Genomic DNA, 14,902 nt, shown 5'->3' on the forward strand with positions numbered 1-14,902 from the left:
CACAATTATACCAACCTAAAAACTAAAGTTAACCCTTTAATTGTCAGAAACATTTTTATGCATTTTATGCCCCAAGAAGTACTTAGATTACCTTAACCTATCGTATAAATGCGAGTTACAGGTAGAAAACTGCTAGTAAATTTAATCTGTACTTAAACTGGAAAGAATATAAGGAGCCAAAAACCGGCTGGTAGCATTGAAATGGCAGCTCAACGGTTCCCTTCCTGGAATTCTTTACGGTGGGCACTGCAATGTAGGAAGTTCAAACCTGACAGGCTGAGGAAAACACGAAACTGAACAACATATCGAGGGAAGTGAGGGTGAAATAAACGTGATATGACGTCAGTAGATGACATTTTGACTCGTCTTTGCTGGCTGAACACGTGTGGTTGATACTTGAATAGCGGCCGCGTTCCATTTAGATGGGCCTGAGCCCTGGTGAGCGCGGGCCCGTCGTAATTGGTTTAATCATGTACACCTGCTGGGAGAGGGGCGCGCTCCGATGGTATGAAGCAAAAAAAAAAAAAAAAAGCCTTTTAAATTGAAAACCCTCGGAAGAGCGACGTTATTTTAAGACGGTTAAAACCGTGCACGTGTCTCCACTTAACCGAATTTCCTCTTTGTTTGTAACCGGGGCAAAAAAAAAAAAAAAGAAGAAAAAAGAAAAAAAACAACAACATTCCATCAACACCAGCGCGCAGAGCAAAGGCCAAGGGATGTTTTGTTGTCTTCATGTCCTGCCAGCCCCTCTGCAGGTAGAACACGCTGTAAATTATTCCCTTAGTTTTCATCACTTCTGAAAAGGGCATCCGCAAAATTGTGTTGGTTGACCCCCCAAAAAGGTGTATTTTGTTGTTTAAGTGTAGGTTTACAGTATAGCAAATGACTCAGAAGTGAGGATTGTTGGTGTCTTGGGAAAGAAATGTTAGGCTACTCTTGGATTTCAAATTGGAAGAATCTTAAACAACTCAAAAATTGTTTTAGTTTGGTGAAACTTACTTGGTTTTAATAGTTCTCTTTTTTAATTATAAGTTAAAGATTTTATGCATTAATGGTTTCATTTATGCCCAGATTTGCATGGGAATGTGCCTTCGCCAAGATATTACAGAGGAGGGGAAGAAGGCCAAACAACAGAGCTCTAAAATAGAACACGACCTCAATGAAGAGGCCAAGACTGAGATGAGTGCGATAAAAATCCTCATGCTTGGTAAGTTTCAGGTACTTTATGTATCATGTGCAACTGAATTTTGATCATTTTCAAATTATTTGTTTAAAAAAATAAATAAATAAAATAAAACTTGGGTGTTAATTATGTGTGCCAGGAGCTGCAGAGAGTGGAAAAAGTACCCTGATCAAACAGATAAAGATAATCCACAGTCACGGCTTCACCAAACAAGAGCTCATGAGTTTCAAGGTGCGACGCTGGACAGTTTGTTCCACCCTGAAATAAAGCTGTCATCTGTGCCAAAATCAATTCAGTGTGCTGATAGCACAAGTGACAAAATATTGACTTCCTGTCACAGGCTGCAGTTTTAGACAACCTCCTGACCTCTATGAAGTTTGTTCTTCGAGGGATGGGAATGCTGAGGATAAACCTGGCCAACAAGAGGAATAAGGTTGGGAGAAGTGATAACCAACATCTGTTCACGGATGTGGTATTTCAAACCAACTGTTCAATCCATTTGTCACTGAATTGCATTTTTTGCAGTCCTTTTTTGTGACACCAGAGGTCAGTCTTTATCTGGTATACGTTCAAATCGGCCATCAGAAACAATCTTGCTAGACTTGATTTGTAATGTTAAAAATGAGGTGAAAATAATCGTATGTCGCCTTGTGCGGCAAATTTCAGAACTTCTCACTTTGGATCTAAATCCGAGTGATCATGTGCTAATGATTCTTTGCTCTGGTTTAGATGCACGCTCGCTCCATACTCTCCTGTAATCAGTGTTTGGGTGACGACCAGGAGCTGCTTCCCTTTGTGGCTCACGCTTTCTGCGGTCTTTGGGGAGATCAGGGAGTGCGAGCAGCTGCTGCCAGGGGTTACGAGTTTGAGTTGAACGACTCGGCGCTATAGTGAGTAGAACGACCTTAAAAAGTCCATGTTGCACAATAGCTTTTCGTTATGAGCGTACGATGGAAATGTCAGGGGGAAACAGCCCAGTAACAAGCACGTCATCACATCTTTGTCAATGCAGTAAAGCAAAGAATGACTTAAACTCAGGAAATGATTACTTTGAAATTTGTGGGACAAGGACGTTGAACTGGGAAAACTTAACACTCTGGAGTCATGAGGAAGACTTGGGTAGAGCGCACGATGCAGGATTAAAGGACCTGGATGGAAAAAACAGACTGCAGTGAAGCTGTAGCTTTGGCACACTTAGGGTAGTGGATATGTTTTCCCTCTTCAAAGTATTCGTTGCTGGAACTGTTATCAATCACTGCCCTTCAGCCTGGTAATTTATTTTGAAGGTTCATCTAAAAAGCAGCCTGAAGTGCATCATGAATCCTGAATCCTGATCCGGTACTCTTGAGTTGAGTGTCTGGTTCATTGTCAGCTGAAGTGTGGATCGTTAACTCGAGTGTGGACTACCCTTTACTAAGTGACGTTACCATTTTGTACTCCAGGTTTCACACTGTGTTGTCTTACAGTGCATTACTGACTTTACTTTTTTACCCATTAATGTTCCAGTGATGGAAATGAGCTGTATAAGGAGGTAAATATTTATATAAGAAGAAGAAGCTCCAGCCTGATCTGGACATATTTAAAAATACTTTTACCCTTGAAATGTTGCTTTTAATGTGGCATCTTAAGTTTAAACATAATTCTGAAGTTTTGTTGGATTAAGGCCCAAAGTATATAGTAAACGATAATTAACGCCCCATGTGTTGCAATGCAGGCATCAGACTGTATTGTTCACATTACAGATCCTGGTACTGCGAGTGTAGAAGACAGCTGTGGTCACAGGTACAGGATCCTCCTTTAATACCCCAAAACCAAGGGAGCGTCAGGGCAGTCTGGCACACCTCCAACACTTTAGCTAGCAATTTAAAACAACTGGGATACTTCAGAACGTGTGCCTCAGTTGCTGGAGGTACTTCAGAACGTGTGCCTCAGATGCTGGAGGTACTTCAGAACGTGTGCCTCAGATGCTGGAGGTACTTCAGAACGTGTGCCTCAGATGCTGGAGGTACTTCAGAACGTGTGCCTCAGATGCTTGCTATGTGCTCAAGCCTTTAAGGTAAATAAATTGTTGAAGCCTGAATGCAATTGTGGGGTTCATCCTTTTCAAAGAAAGCAGTTTAATACTTGGCAGAAGTTAGAGTAGTATCAAAAGTCATGGTAGGTCGGCATAGTAATGAATCTGAGCAGCAGTTGGAAACAAATTTGCAGCGATTGCATTGCAGCAGCTGGCAAGATTTTTGAATGGCAAACAACAACACCTTCTTGGACTTCTTTATGTTAGGCATTCTTGGAAATGGAGGATGGGTTAGGTTAGGGTTAGTTACTTCAGGAAGTTGTGGCTTTTTACCAAGCTGATCCACAGACTGAGAGAATGTTGAAACTCTCTGCTGACAGCACTTGGAGTATAATATCAGAAACTTATGTTGGCCAACAAAGCTTGATTGATAATTATCGGGCAGAATGGTGCCCACAAGTGGAACTGTGTGAGCACCCATGTCGTGGCATGCCCCAACAGTGTGAGGACATGAGCTTCAGCTTGCCATCACAAATGACCTACTCATACAGTGTGAATTAAACAGCATCATGAAATGACTCAAAACGTGCTCTATTTTTAGATTCTTCAAAACAGCCACTCTTTGCTTTAATTACTGCTTTGCCTACGCCTGGCGTTCTCTCCATGAGCTTCATCAGGTCATCACCTGAAATGGTTTTCTAACAGTCTTGAAGGAGTTCCCAGAGATGCTGATCACTTGGTGGCTCTTTTGCCCTCGCTCTGCGGTCCATCTCATCCCAAACCATCCTGATTGGGTTCAGGTCAGGTGAGTGTGGAGGCCAGGTCATCTGGCGCAGCCCTCCATCACTCTCCTTCCTGGTCAGATAGCCCTCACGCAGCTTGGAGGGATGTTTGGAGTCATCGTCCTGTTGAAAAATATATGATGGTCCAACTAAACGTAAACCGGATGGGATGGCGTGTCGCTGCAGGATGCTGTGGTAGCCATGCTGGTTCAATGTACCTTCAATTTGGAATAAATCCCCAACAGTGTCACCAGCAAAGCCCCCCCACACAATCACACCTCCTCCTCTTTGCTTCATGGTGGGAACCATGCATGTAGAGACCATCCGTTCACCCTTTCTGTGTCACACAAAGGCAGAACGGAGAACCAGAGATCTTGAATTTGGACTCACCAGACCAAAGCACAGATTTCCACTGGTCTAATGTCCATTCCCTGAGTCTCTGGGACACATTCAAAGTTTATGCCATTTTCCAGACTGGCTGACCTTCAGTTCTTAAAGTAATGAGGGACTGTCGCTGCTTGTCACTTAGCTGATTGGTTCTTGCCATAATATGAATTCTAACAGTTGTCAAACAGGGCTGTTGGCTGTATATCAACCTGACTTCTGCACAACATAACTGATGGTTCCAACCCCCATGAAGAAGTCAAGAAATTCCACAAACGAACCCTGACAAGGCGAACCTGAAAAGCAAAACCATTCCAGGTGATGACATCATGAAGCTCATTGAGGGAAGGCCAAGGGTTTGCAGCTGTCAAGAAAGCAAAGGGTGGCTACTTTTAGGAATCTAAAATATAAAACATTTACGGTTATTTAACTTTTTTTTCTTTGCTACATAATTCCATACATCTTGCTTCATATAGTTGATGTCTTCAATATGTATCTACAATGTAGAAAGTAGTAAAAATAAACATTGAATAAGGTGTGTCCAAACATTTGACTGGTAGTGTAAGTATTCTACAATTGGATCAAGCCACAACCCTCTGTTTGCCCTCAAGTATTCCATACGATCTAAGATCCAAAAATCTGTGCTGTACCTTTTTTAAATCTCTCATTGGATCAATTAGGACTCACCTGTGTAGCTCATATTATGATGTCTTTGGTACTTGGTTGCATGAATGGAAGTACACAGTAGGGGAAGAAGTAAGTTTTGTAGTACTCTGTCTATGAATGTACTAAGTCGAAATCCTTATCTCGAAGGGAGCAGGGAGGGTGTCTGTCGAGATCAAACGTCCTCCACCTGGCTGGGAGAGATGAGGATGTGGCAGCTTCATTATCAGAGCTCGATAAGGCTGGATCCTGGAGGATGATACGGAGCTCAACTTGCTCTCATTCAGTGTTCTCACTCTGCTGGACTCCGCATTGATTTCTCCTCCCAGGAATATTGGATTAGACTGTGTCATGACACACTTGACTTGCTCGGGACATGAGGGGTACCTCACTGTGTAAAATGACATCTTGGACTGCCAAAAAGAAATGTGCTTTTCCAGGAAATACCTTTTTTGATACAACCCTTCTTTTCTAGAACCACTTAAAACTACAGTTGGTTTAATGACTGTTAAATGATGTTTGAGGACCCTCCACCCACTTTGTTTTGTCTGTTTTTGTTCCAAAAAATGACCATGAAGCATAAGTTAATTTTTGAATTTTGTTTTTTTTGTCCTTGGACTGCAGCAGGGGCCTGGTTCGGAGTGTGCAGTTCGGAGTGACGCGCCGCCCCCCCCTTTAATTGCTTAGTTCCACCAATCATGAAACTCAGTGAACATGTTGCCAAACACGCATGTAGAATGGCTGAATGCAAACAAATCAGCAGGTACAGCCAAAAACCCTACTGAAACATCAGCACAAAATTTCCTTTCCATACATGCACAACGACATGTCTGATGGCATCCATGTCGCTGGTGAGCAGGATCTTTTCTCCATTCCTGTCCAGTGTGTTGCAGCTCTAGCAGGCTTTGGCACTTTGAATTGAACAGGTCATATGATGTGCTGCTTGGACGGAGCGACTGTTCTATTTGGTTGTCATGCAGCTCAGTGAAAGCCCAAGTGAAACAGAAAATCACCTTTTAATCTTTAATGTTATTGCATTGAAAATATTCAACTTGTTGGTGTTCATCAGGTGGATGTTTTCACTTATACCCTCCAGTTTCTTCGAGAACATGAGTCGAATCATCGCTCCTAACTACATCCCCACTGAGACAGACGTTCTGAGAGTGCGAGTGAGGACGTGCGGCATCATTGAGACGCAGTTTCAAGTTAATGACACGATCTTTCGGTAAGACGCACAGAACTTGTAGGAATTCCCCAGAGGTTTGAAACTCAGAGCTGTAACTCTCCTGCAGGGGCAATGCCAGCTTTATGACAACACAGGGATCATATTTTTGCAGTTATTAGACAGGGAATTACATTCCTGAATATTCACGCTTAATATTAAAACCACATTTCACCTTCCTTTACTTTCAAGGGACAATTAAAATCTTTGAATATTACACCTTTACACCAACAAGCTATTAATTACATGTTAAGGTGTAGCGGACCATCATATTCCCCTGAAACTTTCCAGTAATTCTAAAAAAGAAATCGTCATTATGAATGTAAGATTAATCCTGGGAGCATCTTCGTACACTTACGCACAAGAAAGACACCGGAGCTGCATCCACACAGATGAAGACTCTCTCACAAGGTGCAGTACAGACTGGGCTTTATATTAATAAATGCATTTCATTATAAACTTGTAGCTTTTATGTTTGCAGAAATGACCACAGTCGGTGCCCTCCGTCTGATTCCCTCATAGCCAGGCTTCTGCTCACAGCCTCTTACCGCATGTGTTACCAGTGTGTGTAGGCACGCCAAGAGCACGGTGGGGTTGTATTTATTTTTACCTTTACTGATACACATTCTTTGAATGGACAGTCAATCTTATAAGGGAAGACATGAAACAGGTTATGAGACCATAACGTAGCCAAGCTGAAATGGAACTGTGGCAGCCACGCAGCATGTTCGTGTCTGGAAGCAGCTTGATGAGGCTCTGGAGACTCGGCCTCACCGCATGACTCAAAGGGCTCTGAGGAAGGCCGAACTCTCCCGCGCTGTGGGAGATCGCTGCCTTGCCATGACTCAGTCATGAAATATTGAAGGCTTCACTCTGTCCGCTCATTCCAGGAATAATAACACACATGAATGGGAGATGGGAAAGTTCCTCCTTGAATTGTTGTTTTCAGACTCAGAGAAGGCAACTCTTCATGATGCTCCTGTGCTGTGCCAGAATTCAGTCTTGGGTCATTACAGCCAGTGCAGACTAGAGCTTCATATATATTTCATATATCCTACTGTAACTTCTTCGAAGATGGAACTGCAACAACTTGCTTTACTACGTGGAATAGTTTGCAGAAATTTTTTGCTGGACCTGGGAATCGGGTGCCAGCCTTCAAACATCCCGTGGTCTTCGTGGGTGGCTCCCTATTACTGAAACAGCAGCGAGGACACAGCAGCAGAGACTTTTGTATCTGATAGCTATTTGCTACCTATCTTTACCAGACCTTCAAAGCAGGCACAGGCCAAATACGTGATTCTCTACAATGTCTTTACTCTAACCACATACCTGTTTTGTCCCATTTTTGCTTGTTAAAATTCTGCAGCTTTGTCAGTTTATTTTGATATTCAGGTCTTCATAATCCTCTACTCTGAAGAACTTGGGTAAACTTAATGGGGCAGTTGTCCTCGATTGATTTTTTTTTGGGGGGGGGGGGCAAACTCGTGATCAGTGCACTTCGCACAACAGCACTGCTGTTATGGAATGGTCTCACTGTTCACACAGTTCTGAAAAACCTGGAGTCAGTAGTTCTGGGAATAGTAGTGGAAATTTGCTTCACCCATACCTGAATATTCAGAGTATAAAGTAAGTGGCTTGACTGAGAAAAATCTCCCCGTTAATAATTTACTTTAATACAAGTTTCAAACCACATAGCCTGATGTTCATTTCAGATGGATATACTTCATCAACTCATATCCTCACTTGTATTGGGGTCCAGCTCAACTTGGCTCACCATGGTCATTTTAGTTAGCTGTGAATAAGTGATGAGAATGCTGCACGTCTTTCTTCAAGATCCAAGTGTCTTCACAAAAGTATTTAATCACCTAATTCTACATGCACAGGAAAGATTACTGGTTAAGCTGCTGCATGTTTGCGCTGGTTAGTCTTGAATACTGTAGCCAGTCTTGATCTGGTTCAGAGTGGTTAAGACTTCACTCTACATAAACCAACCAAACATTTTCCAGATATTACAGGAGTTATTTTTTATGGTAGTAAACTAGCCAAAAAATATTCCTGCTAGGTCCAGTCTGCTCTGTTTGTTTGGATCTGTCCTTGCTTCTTATGTCCTTATTAATATTTTAATAATTTTTATTTGACGCATTTCTGAAAACAGTCTGGACCTGTTGTAGAAGGTCTCTCTTACCTCTTGAGCTCAGGAAAATTGGAGAATAAACACTTTTGTGTCATTCCATAGGACCGATTTTGTTCTTCCACTAAATCTTACCAGAAAAACCAGCCAGCCGTCTTGGGCTCACGGGTGATGATCTTCTCTACTGCTGTCAAATGTCAGTTAAGACTCATTGTCCTCCAGCTTGTTAAACCCGGCTCTTGACCCAGAGGATAAATGCTTCATTGTCCCTGACAGCAGAACTGCAATCAGGCACCTGGGGGCTGTCGGCCCCCAAATGGGAACTCATTACCTGTGTCACAAAGACCCCTCGGCTTCACAAAGAGCCAGATCATATTTTGAAATGTGTTGCCCTAATATTTGTTTAAAAACAGAGATAATGTACCAGTATAATGTCTTTTTCAAACATCAGTGTAGTGACACATGAGTGTGGATGAGTTAATACTTCAGAAGCTCATGGGATGGTTATTCATTTTTCCAGACATTAGTCAGACCATCAGGTTTTACCATGGAGACAGCGGTATGGCTTGGACAATTCAATTATGATTGCAAATGCATGAAGATATAAATCGTTTTTGTTCAGCCCTTCGAGGTGCTCAGGATAGAGAATTAATGGACTCTGTTCAGGCATTTCTGATGCAGGACACCCCACCAGGCGAGGCTTCATTCACAAAGGATGTTCTGTTGTTCCTTCCTCGCTCTCTCGATCCTGAATACAAGTCTCTGTCCACTACTTCAACTCTAGTTGGACTGGAGGTTGTCATGTGAGACTTCCCATACCACTTTCTACTTCTTCTCTTAGTTTACAACTTAAGACGGAAACAAAACACATGAACTTGGTTTCAGCTGCGCCTGTATAAACCATCAATCAGGTGGACAATGACTGAAAATGTACAACTTAATTTGATGCTCACTTCGAGCACGAGTCATCTTGACAGGGAGGGTTTTCTATATGACGTCATCCATGTAAAAGCATGACGTGAAAGCATGTTACAGTTTGGATGCAGCAACTGATTTAAATATGAAGAAGTGGAATGCACAGTTAATCTGAATATCGAAGCAAAGCTTGAATGGGTTTGTTTTACTTCTGGACAGGTTGTATGATGTCGGGGGCCAGCGGAGCGAGAGGAGAAAGTGGCTCAGCTGTTTTGACTGTATTCAGGCTGTGGTGTTTGTTGTGGCCCTCAGCAGCTATGATATGACCCTGACGGAAGACCCCTCCGTGGTACGCTTGGATGATGTCTGATTGTGAATCAACTCTTACGCTCGTCTCTGACTTTCTACTTTTGTTGTACTGCATAAGAATCGTCTACAGGAAGGTCTGGAGCTTTTTAAATCAATCTGCACCAGCGCCGTCTTCAAGAACACCTCACTGGTAAGTATTTGCGTTTATTTTCAATAACTCTCTCCAAAGATCAATATGTGTTATGCCGAGACTCTGCCATGTTGGTGTGGGTAAAGTGCCATTTGGTAATCATACACACCAGCCAACCATGCCGCGATTATGTCTGACACACGTAATTGACATACAAAGTCCAATTGCGATGTAGAGCAGGTTATTCTGGTTTACTGGAAGCACTCAGATTGATGAGTTTGGTTCGTTGAACTTTTTATAGGAGCAGAAATTACTCATGCCATCTTCGTCACATTCACATCAGAACTTGTTTATCCAAGTTTCCACGAGCAGGTTTTTTTTTTTAATTGCTTTTTTCTTTTTACGGTTTCATCTCCTAGCAGTGTGGCGAGACAGCGGAGGTGGTAGGATGAGTGGATGTGACTGGATTTGCTTAGTTCTACGTGTCGTGTAAATCCAGGTCTTAACTATACAGACAAGAACGTAACGGTGCATTCAACACAAGATAACTGCTGTCATGAGAACCTGCATCGAAGCAGCCAATAACGACAAAACTAGAAAGGTTCAACGCGCTTTTTCTCTTTGAAGCACTGGGGCACAGAAACATAGATATTTGTAACAGGTTGTAGTAACAAAACAGTGGCTAATTGTTTGCCGTTTGCAAACTTTTAATGCCAGCTCTTCCGTTTTTTGCTGCTTGACTTAACCGTGGACTAGTATGACTCCGACAAGTGCTGAACTTTTCAAGGGATGATGCGGGTATAGCCAATATACAGGCTATAATTTTCTAAATGACTTGTTTCACAGGAAAACTTTCTCACCTCTGGTAGATTAATTAGGGGTGTGCAATAATATTGGCGGATACTGATGATATTTTTTTAGGTATATCTGGTAAATTCAGCATAATTACCTATGGCACTGAATGTACTGCTTCAGCTCTGTCCAGCATCAAAATATGCCTTATTAGACGCCAAAATTCAATACCTGAGGAATAAATCTCCTATCTGGGTTTTTTTTTTTTTAATGTTTTAAAACTACACTGGAAGAAAGCCAATGAGCTAAAACCAAACTAAATACTGACAACAGACAAACTCTAACCACATTTTCTTAAACTAGTTTCTGATGTCATGTTACGAAAAATGCGTGTGAGTAAAGTTCTGGAAGTCAAAGTATTGAAGTCAGAAGTACCAGTTAATATACATGTGATAAATAATACTTGTTCTTTAAAGATAATTGTATGCTTTCAGTTTAGTTGACATACTCTTGACTCATCAGGCATGAGAGATGTTCAATAACTTTCACTGACGTGTTCTGTATTCTGGTGGCGTTCCTCTTCTGCAGATTCTCTTCATGAACAAAACCGACCTTTTCCAGGAGAAGATCCTTCTCTCTGGAAGACACTTGAGACTGTTCCTCTCCAGTTTTAAAGGTATGCTTCAGAGAAAGGTTTTACATTACACTTCATCCAGGCACGTTTGTGTTATGTGAGTTAATTTGGTGCTGGACCAAATGATGATAAAACAAAAACTCAGATTTCTTACCGAATGTGACCAAACATATCAAATGACTCAGTCTGAACTCAGATCAGCTACCTCAGGCTCTGAACTCTTTCATCAAGGGCATTCCTCTGTGGGATACTACGGATCTTACTACTGAGGAGTTACCTTGGGCATTCGCTTCATAAATTCCTCAAGGATTTCTACACGCGTGTGTTTGTCGTGTGGCTGGCTGGTTCTCTGCTTCCTCCCCCTCTTCTGGGCAATAAGAATTCCTTCAGGACAGAGTTTGTCACTTCGTTCACATCCAGTCTTCTGTTGACGTGTATCTCACCAATTCTGGCCAGATCATGATCATACATATTTCAGCCCCATTCTCAACTGGGAACCAATCTCTTGAGAGGTATCACATTCTCTGTGTGTATGTTTGGGGTCACAGAACCTCATTTTAATATTTCATGCGTGAGACAGACGATGTAGCTTGAACAGATTCCTCACATCATTGAACCCAGGCTGACGTCTGTCTCTCTCTCTCTGTGTCTCTCGTCTCTCTCGCTCCCCGTCTCTGCCCCACCCCCCACCCCCCAGGACCAGATGCTGACGTGGATGCTGCAGCCCACCACATCACCGCCATGTTCTCAGCTTGTAACACCAGGCCCGAGCAGCCTGTGTTGCACCACTTCACCACTGCCACAGACACCAACAACATACAGGTGGTCTTCCAAATGGTCATCAACCAGATTATGAAGGAGAACCTGATGGCTGTGAAGCTACTATAACAGTCCTCTGATCCTTTCACTCTTTTATGTGACTATTTTAAGAGGTACTGCATGTTCCAACTTTGTTTTTAAAACATTTTAAATAAACTATTTATTAAGCGGCAGAACAGGTTTTTTGTGGTTTATACGTTAGTTTCTTGACCACGTTAAAAAATGGCAGAAAGTCACACTTGCCGACCAACCTGGAACAGCTTAGAATCCACAGTTTTATCAGGAGACTCATTTTGTCATGATCTCAGCATCCAAATCACCAGTAACTGCATTATGCAATAAAACTGATGAAGAATTGTGAAGAACAACAGTTTAGTATTCAGCAGTTTCAATGACCTGCAATGAGTTTATTGATGAAAACACAAATATGTACATCCATATATTGTTAAAATTCAGAGACAGGTTGGTCAGGAAATCATATAATCTGAAATTACTTTCAAATTAACTCAAGTGCAACATTTGTGCTCAGTTTGATGTTAAATGTACAGTTTGTTTCTCATAAGAGCCTTCAAGATGAGGGTTTCTTCTTCCAGTCCAGTTGCTGGTTTCGCCGCTCAGTTTCCTGCACAGTCCGAGGAGTCCAGAGAAAGGAAGATGTCCGCTTTGCACTTGAACGAACCTTTAATTTCCTGGTAGAGTTCACAGCTCTGCAGGTCTGGCGAGATGTCTCTGATGCACACCGGCTGTTGGGAGAAGGACCACAAATGATAATTCTGGATTGACTTGAATCAGACCAAAACATTAATTCACAGAATTTACGTAGAGGTTGTTTTTTTGTTTGTTTTTTTTTGCCCTAAAATATTTTAAAATGATTCAATGCCTCTGTCTGTTGTAATGAAATTTAATTGATTTGAGGTATTGTTTCCATTTGATATTGCAGGAGAAACTCCACTGAAATCATAAATTAGGTATTTTACAAAACACAATGTAAAATGAACAAGAACTTCTCAAAGTTTAAGTTTACAACAAAGTCTTGTTGTAGCAAGAAGTTAAGTGATAAACTGTATAAATCCAATATCATATGGAAGTGTAACAGGCGTTTTTTTGTTTTGTTCTGTTTTTTTTACTTTTGTGGACAATTAAATCGCGGATCAAAAAGGTGAAAAGCGTCATTTAACTGAGTTAAACTTGTCAGCCTGAATAATTTTCAAGATTGCTGATTATTTGTAACTCTAGGAAATTCAAAGAACCCTAATTCTCTTTTATGTTTGCCCCCGAGCGCCGAGTTAATGCTTCGTGCGTCGTGCGTAATTGCATCCTAAAAACGAGTCGATAAAACGGGTGAACACTGACCATCGTCTTGAGGATGAAAGTCTGCGGGGTTATTTCAGAGAACACGCTGTTGGACACAGACTCTCCGCTGTCTGACGGTTCCAGCTCGGCTCTTCTGACGTATGGGGACCTCCGGATACCGGACAGCAGACCGGACGCCCTTCCCACCGAGTAGTAGCTTGGACCGGTCACCTGCTTGTACCAGGCATCAGTACCCGGACTACAGGCGACCAGCATGGAGATCACCACGATGGGGAGCGTCAGTCTAGCAAATATCTCCATATCGAGCGCTGAGGCGGGTTCCTTGCTCACCTGAATGTTGTTCTGCTCGTTGTCACTCCTCCTCCTCACTACCGGTACGCTCGTTTCCCATCTCTACTTATAGAGACCCCGTCATCATCCACGCACTTTCGTCAATGGAAAGTGGACCAGAGAGGGCGATTCACACCTCAGAAGTCCTGTGTGGCCGCGGAGCGAAATCAATCGAGACTTTTTCTAATTAGGGCAGGAAACGTCTTCTTGTATGCTGTGGAATTTAATTAAGCTGGTAACTCATGGAAGACATAAAAATAAATACTCAGACGCTAACTAAGAGAATAAAAGCAATTAAAATAGCCCTGCTCCCAAGTGGCGTTGAGGTGGAAGTGGCACTTCCAGTTAATCTTAGAGAAACTCATCAATTTATATTCTAATGTTTAGTCCAATGAGCTGGCAGGCCAACAAAACTTTCATATTCACCATGTAGCACAAACGTTTCTCCAAATTGAAACTAAAAACATGGAACTCGTCCTCTTACTGGTCTTATGGCAACATGTTGTTGATCTTACTGATTAAACATTTTTCACAATTATCTCTGAAAAGTGTATATATACATATGTGTATATACACTTATATGTGTGTGTGTGTGTGTGTATATACACATATTAGCCACAGATTTAGCTGGGTTGCTCATATCACAAAAGCACAATCCTTAAAAGTTGTACCTTGTAAAGGTGACTAATCAGGATTTCCAGTGATATGAAATACAGTACCAGTTGTTATAATTAAAGGGGAGGAATAATCGGCCGAAATAAAATTTCTGAACTTTCTTTGAGGAGCATCTCTGGACCGCTAGATATCCTCAAACATGATTAATCTGTATAACTTGGTCATGTGGTATCATGTTGAACAAAATCTAAACTAGGTTTCCTTCACTCATGTATGAATCCTCCATGTAGAAATATGAGCGCCGAGAATTGTTATGCACGTCATTGCCTTTGTGTAATTACTTTTAATAATGTTTCGCTTATCAAGCTTGTTTTCTTGTGACAATGAACTTATTCCACAATTTGATTTCCTCTGCCATGCCGTCACATGCAGATAACAATTTACTAAGGAAATATAATTTGGAAATCAAATCATTAAAAAGTAATTAGAGGAAGGACTGCCATGGAAATTCACTAATCAATCGTAAAATTACAACCTCCATTGCATCACAGACTTAATGGATATTCGTAAGAACAGAAGCAGGCTGTTTTCAACTTTCAGAATCAAACTGATGTGCTGGCATATGCTGATAGCCCTCCCCTGGTGGGCTTGGGATGTGGTCCATC

The 14,902-nt window shown here is 41.8% G+C and overlaps 2 protein-coding genes across 2 annotated transcripts; one reads left to right on the plus strand and one right to left on the minus strand.

Moving 5' to 3' along the window:
• Positions 1 to 513: 513 nt before the first annotated feature.
• On the plus strand, positions 514 to 12,148 carry LOC147245074 (guanine nucleotide-binding protein G(o) subunit alpha-like). Its single transcript, XM_086184478.1, has 10 exons — positions 514 to 755; positions 1,072 to 1,207; positions 1,323 to 1,414; positions 1,524 to 1,616; positions 1,913 to 2,073; positions 6,123 to 6,251; positions 9,514 to 9,643; positions 9,722 to 9,793; positions 11,114 to 11,201; positions 11,857 to 12,148. The coding sequence occupies exons 1-10, from the start codon at positions 717 to 719 to the stop codon at positions 12,045 to 12,047; spliced, it is 1,131 nt and encodes a 376-aa protein (XP_086040604.1). The 5' UTR covers positions 514 to 716; the 3' UTR covers positions 12,048 to 12,148.
• A 250-nt stretch (positions 12,149 to 12,398) lies between these two features.
• Positions 12,399 to 13,660, minus strand: LOC147245075 (neuropeptide B-like). Its single transcript, XM_086184945.1, has 2 exons — positions 13,332 to 13,660; positions 12,399 to 12,721 (listed from the first exon to the last, which is right to left on the minus strand). The coding sequence occupies exons 1-2, from the start codon at positions 13,590 to 13,592 to the stop codon at positions 12,593 to 12,595; spliced, it is 390 nt and encodes a 129-aa protein (XP_086041071.1). The 5' UTR covers positions 13,593 to 13,660; the 3' UTR covers positions 12,399 to 12,592.
• Between the last annotated feature and the right edge of the window lie 1,242 nt (positions 13,661 to 14,902).

This window comes from Aulostomus chinensis, chromosome 18, assembly GCF_037954235.1.
Source record: "Aulostomus chinensis isolate RoL2024-O1b breed Wild chromosome 18, RoL_Achi_v1.0, whole genome shotgun sequence".
NCBI classification, from domain to species: domain Eukaryota; kingdom Metazoa; phylum Chordata; class Actinopteri; order Syngnathiformes; family Aulostomidae; genus Aulostomus; species Aulostomus chinensis.

Coding starts and splice junctions, on each gene's coding strand:
- LOC147245074 (XM_086184478.1), top strand. CDS start 717: ATGTTTTGTTGTCTTCATGTCCTGCCAGCCCCTCTGCAG. Junction 756..1,071: donor TCCTGCCAGCCCCTCTGCAG/GTAGAACACGCT, acceptor ATTTATGCCCAG/ATTTGCATGGGAATGTGCCT. Junction 1,617..1,912: donor TGGCCAACAAGAGGAATAAG/GTTGGGAGAAGT, acceptor GCTCTGGTTTAG/ATGCACGCTCGCTCCATACT.
- LOC147245075 (XM_086184945.1), bottom strand. CDS start 13,592: ATGGAGATATTTGCTAGACTGACGCTCCCCATCGTGGTGATCTCCATG. Junction 12,722..13,331: donor CTTTCATCCTCAAGACGATG/GTCAGTGTTCAC, acceptor TTCTCCCAACAG/CCGGTGTGCATCAGAGACAT.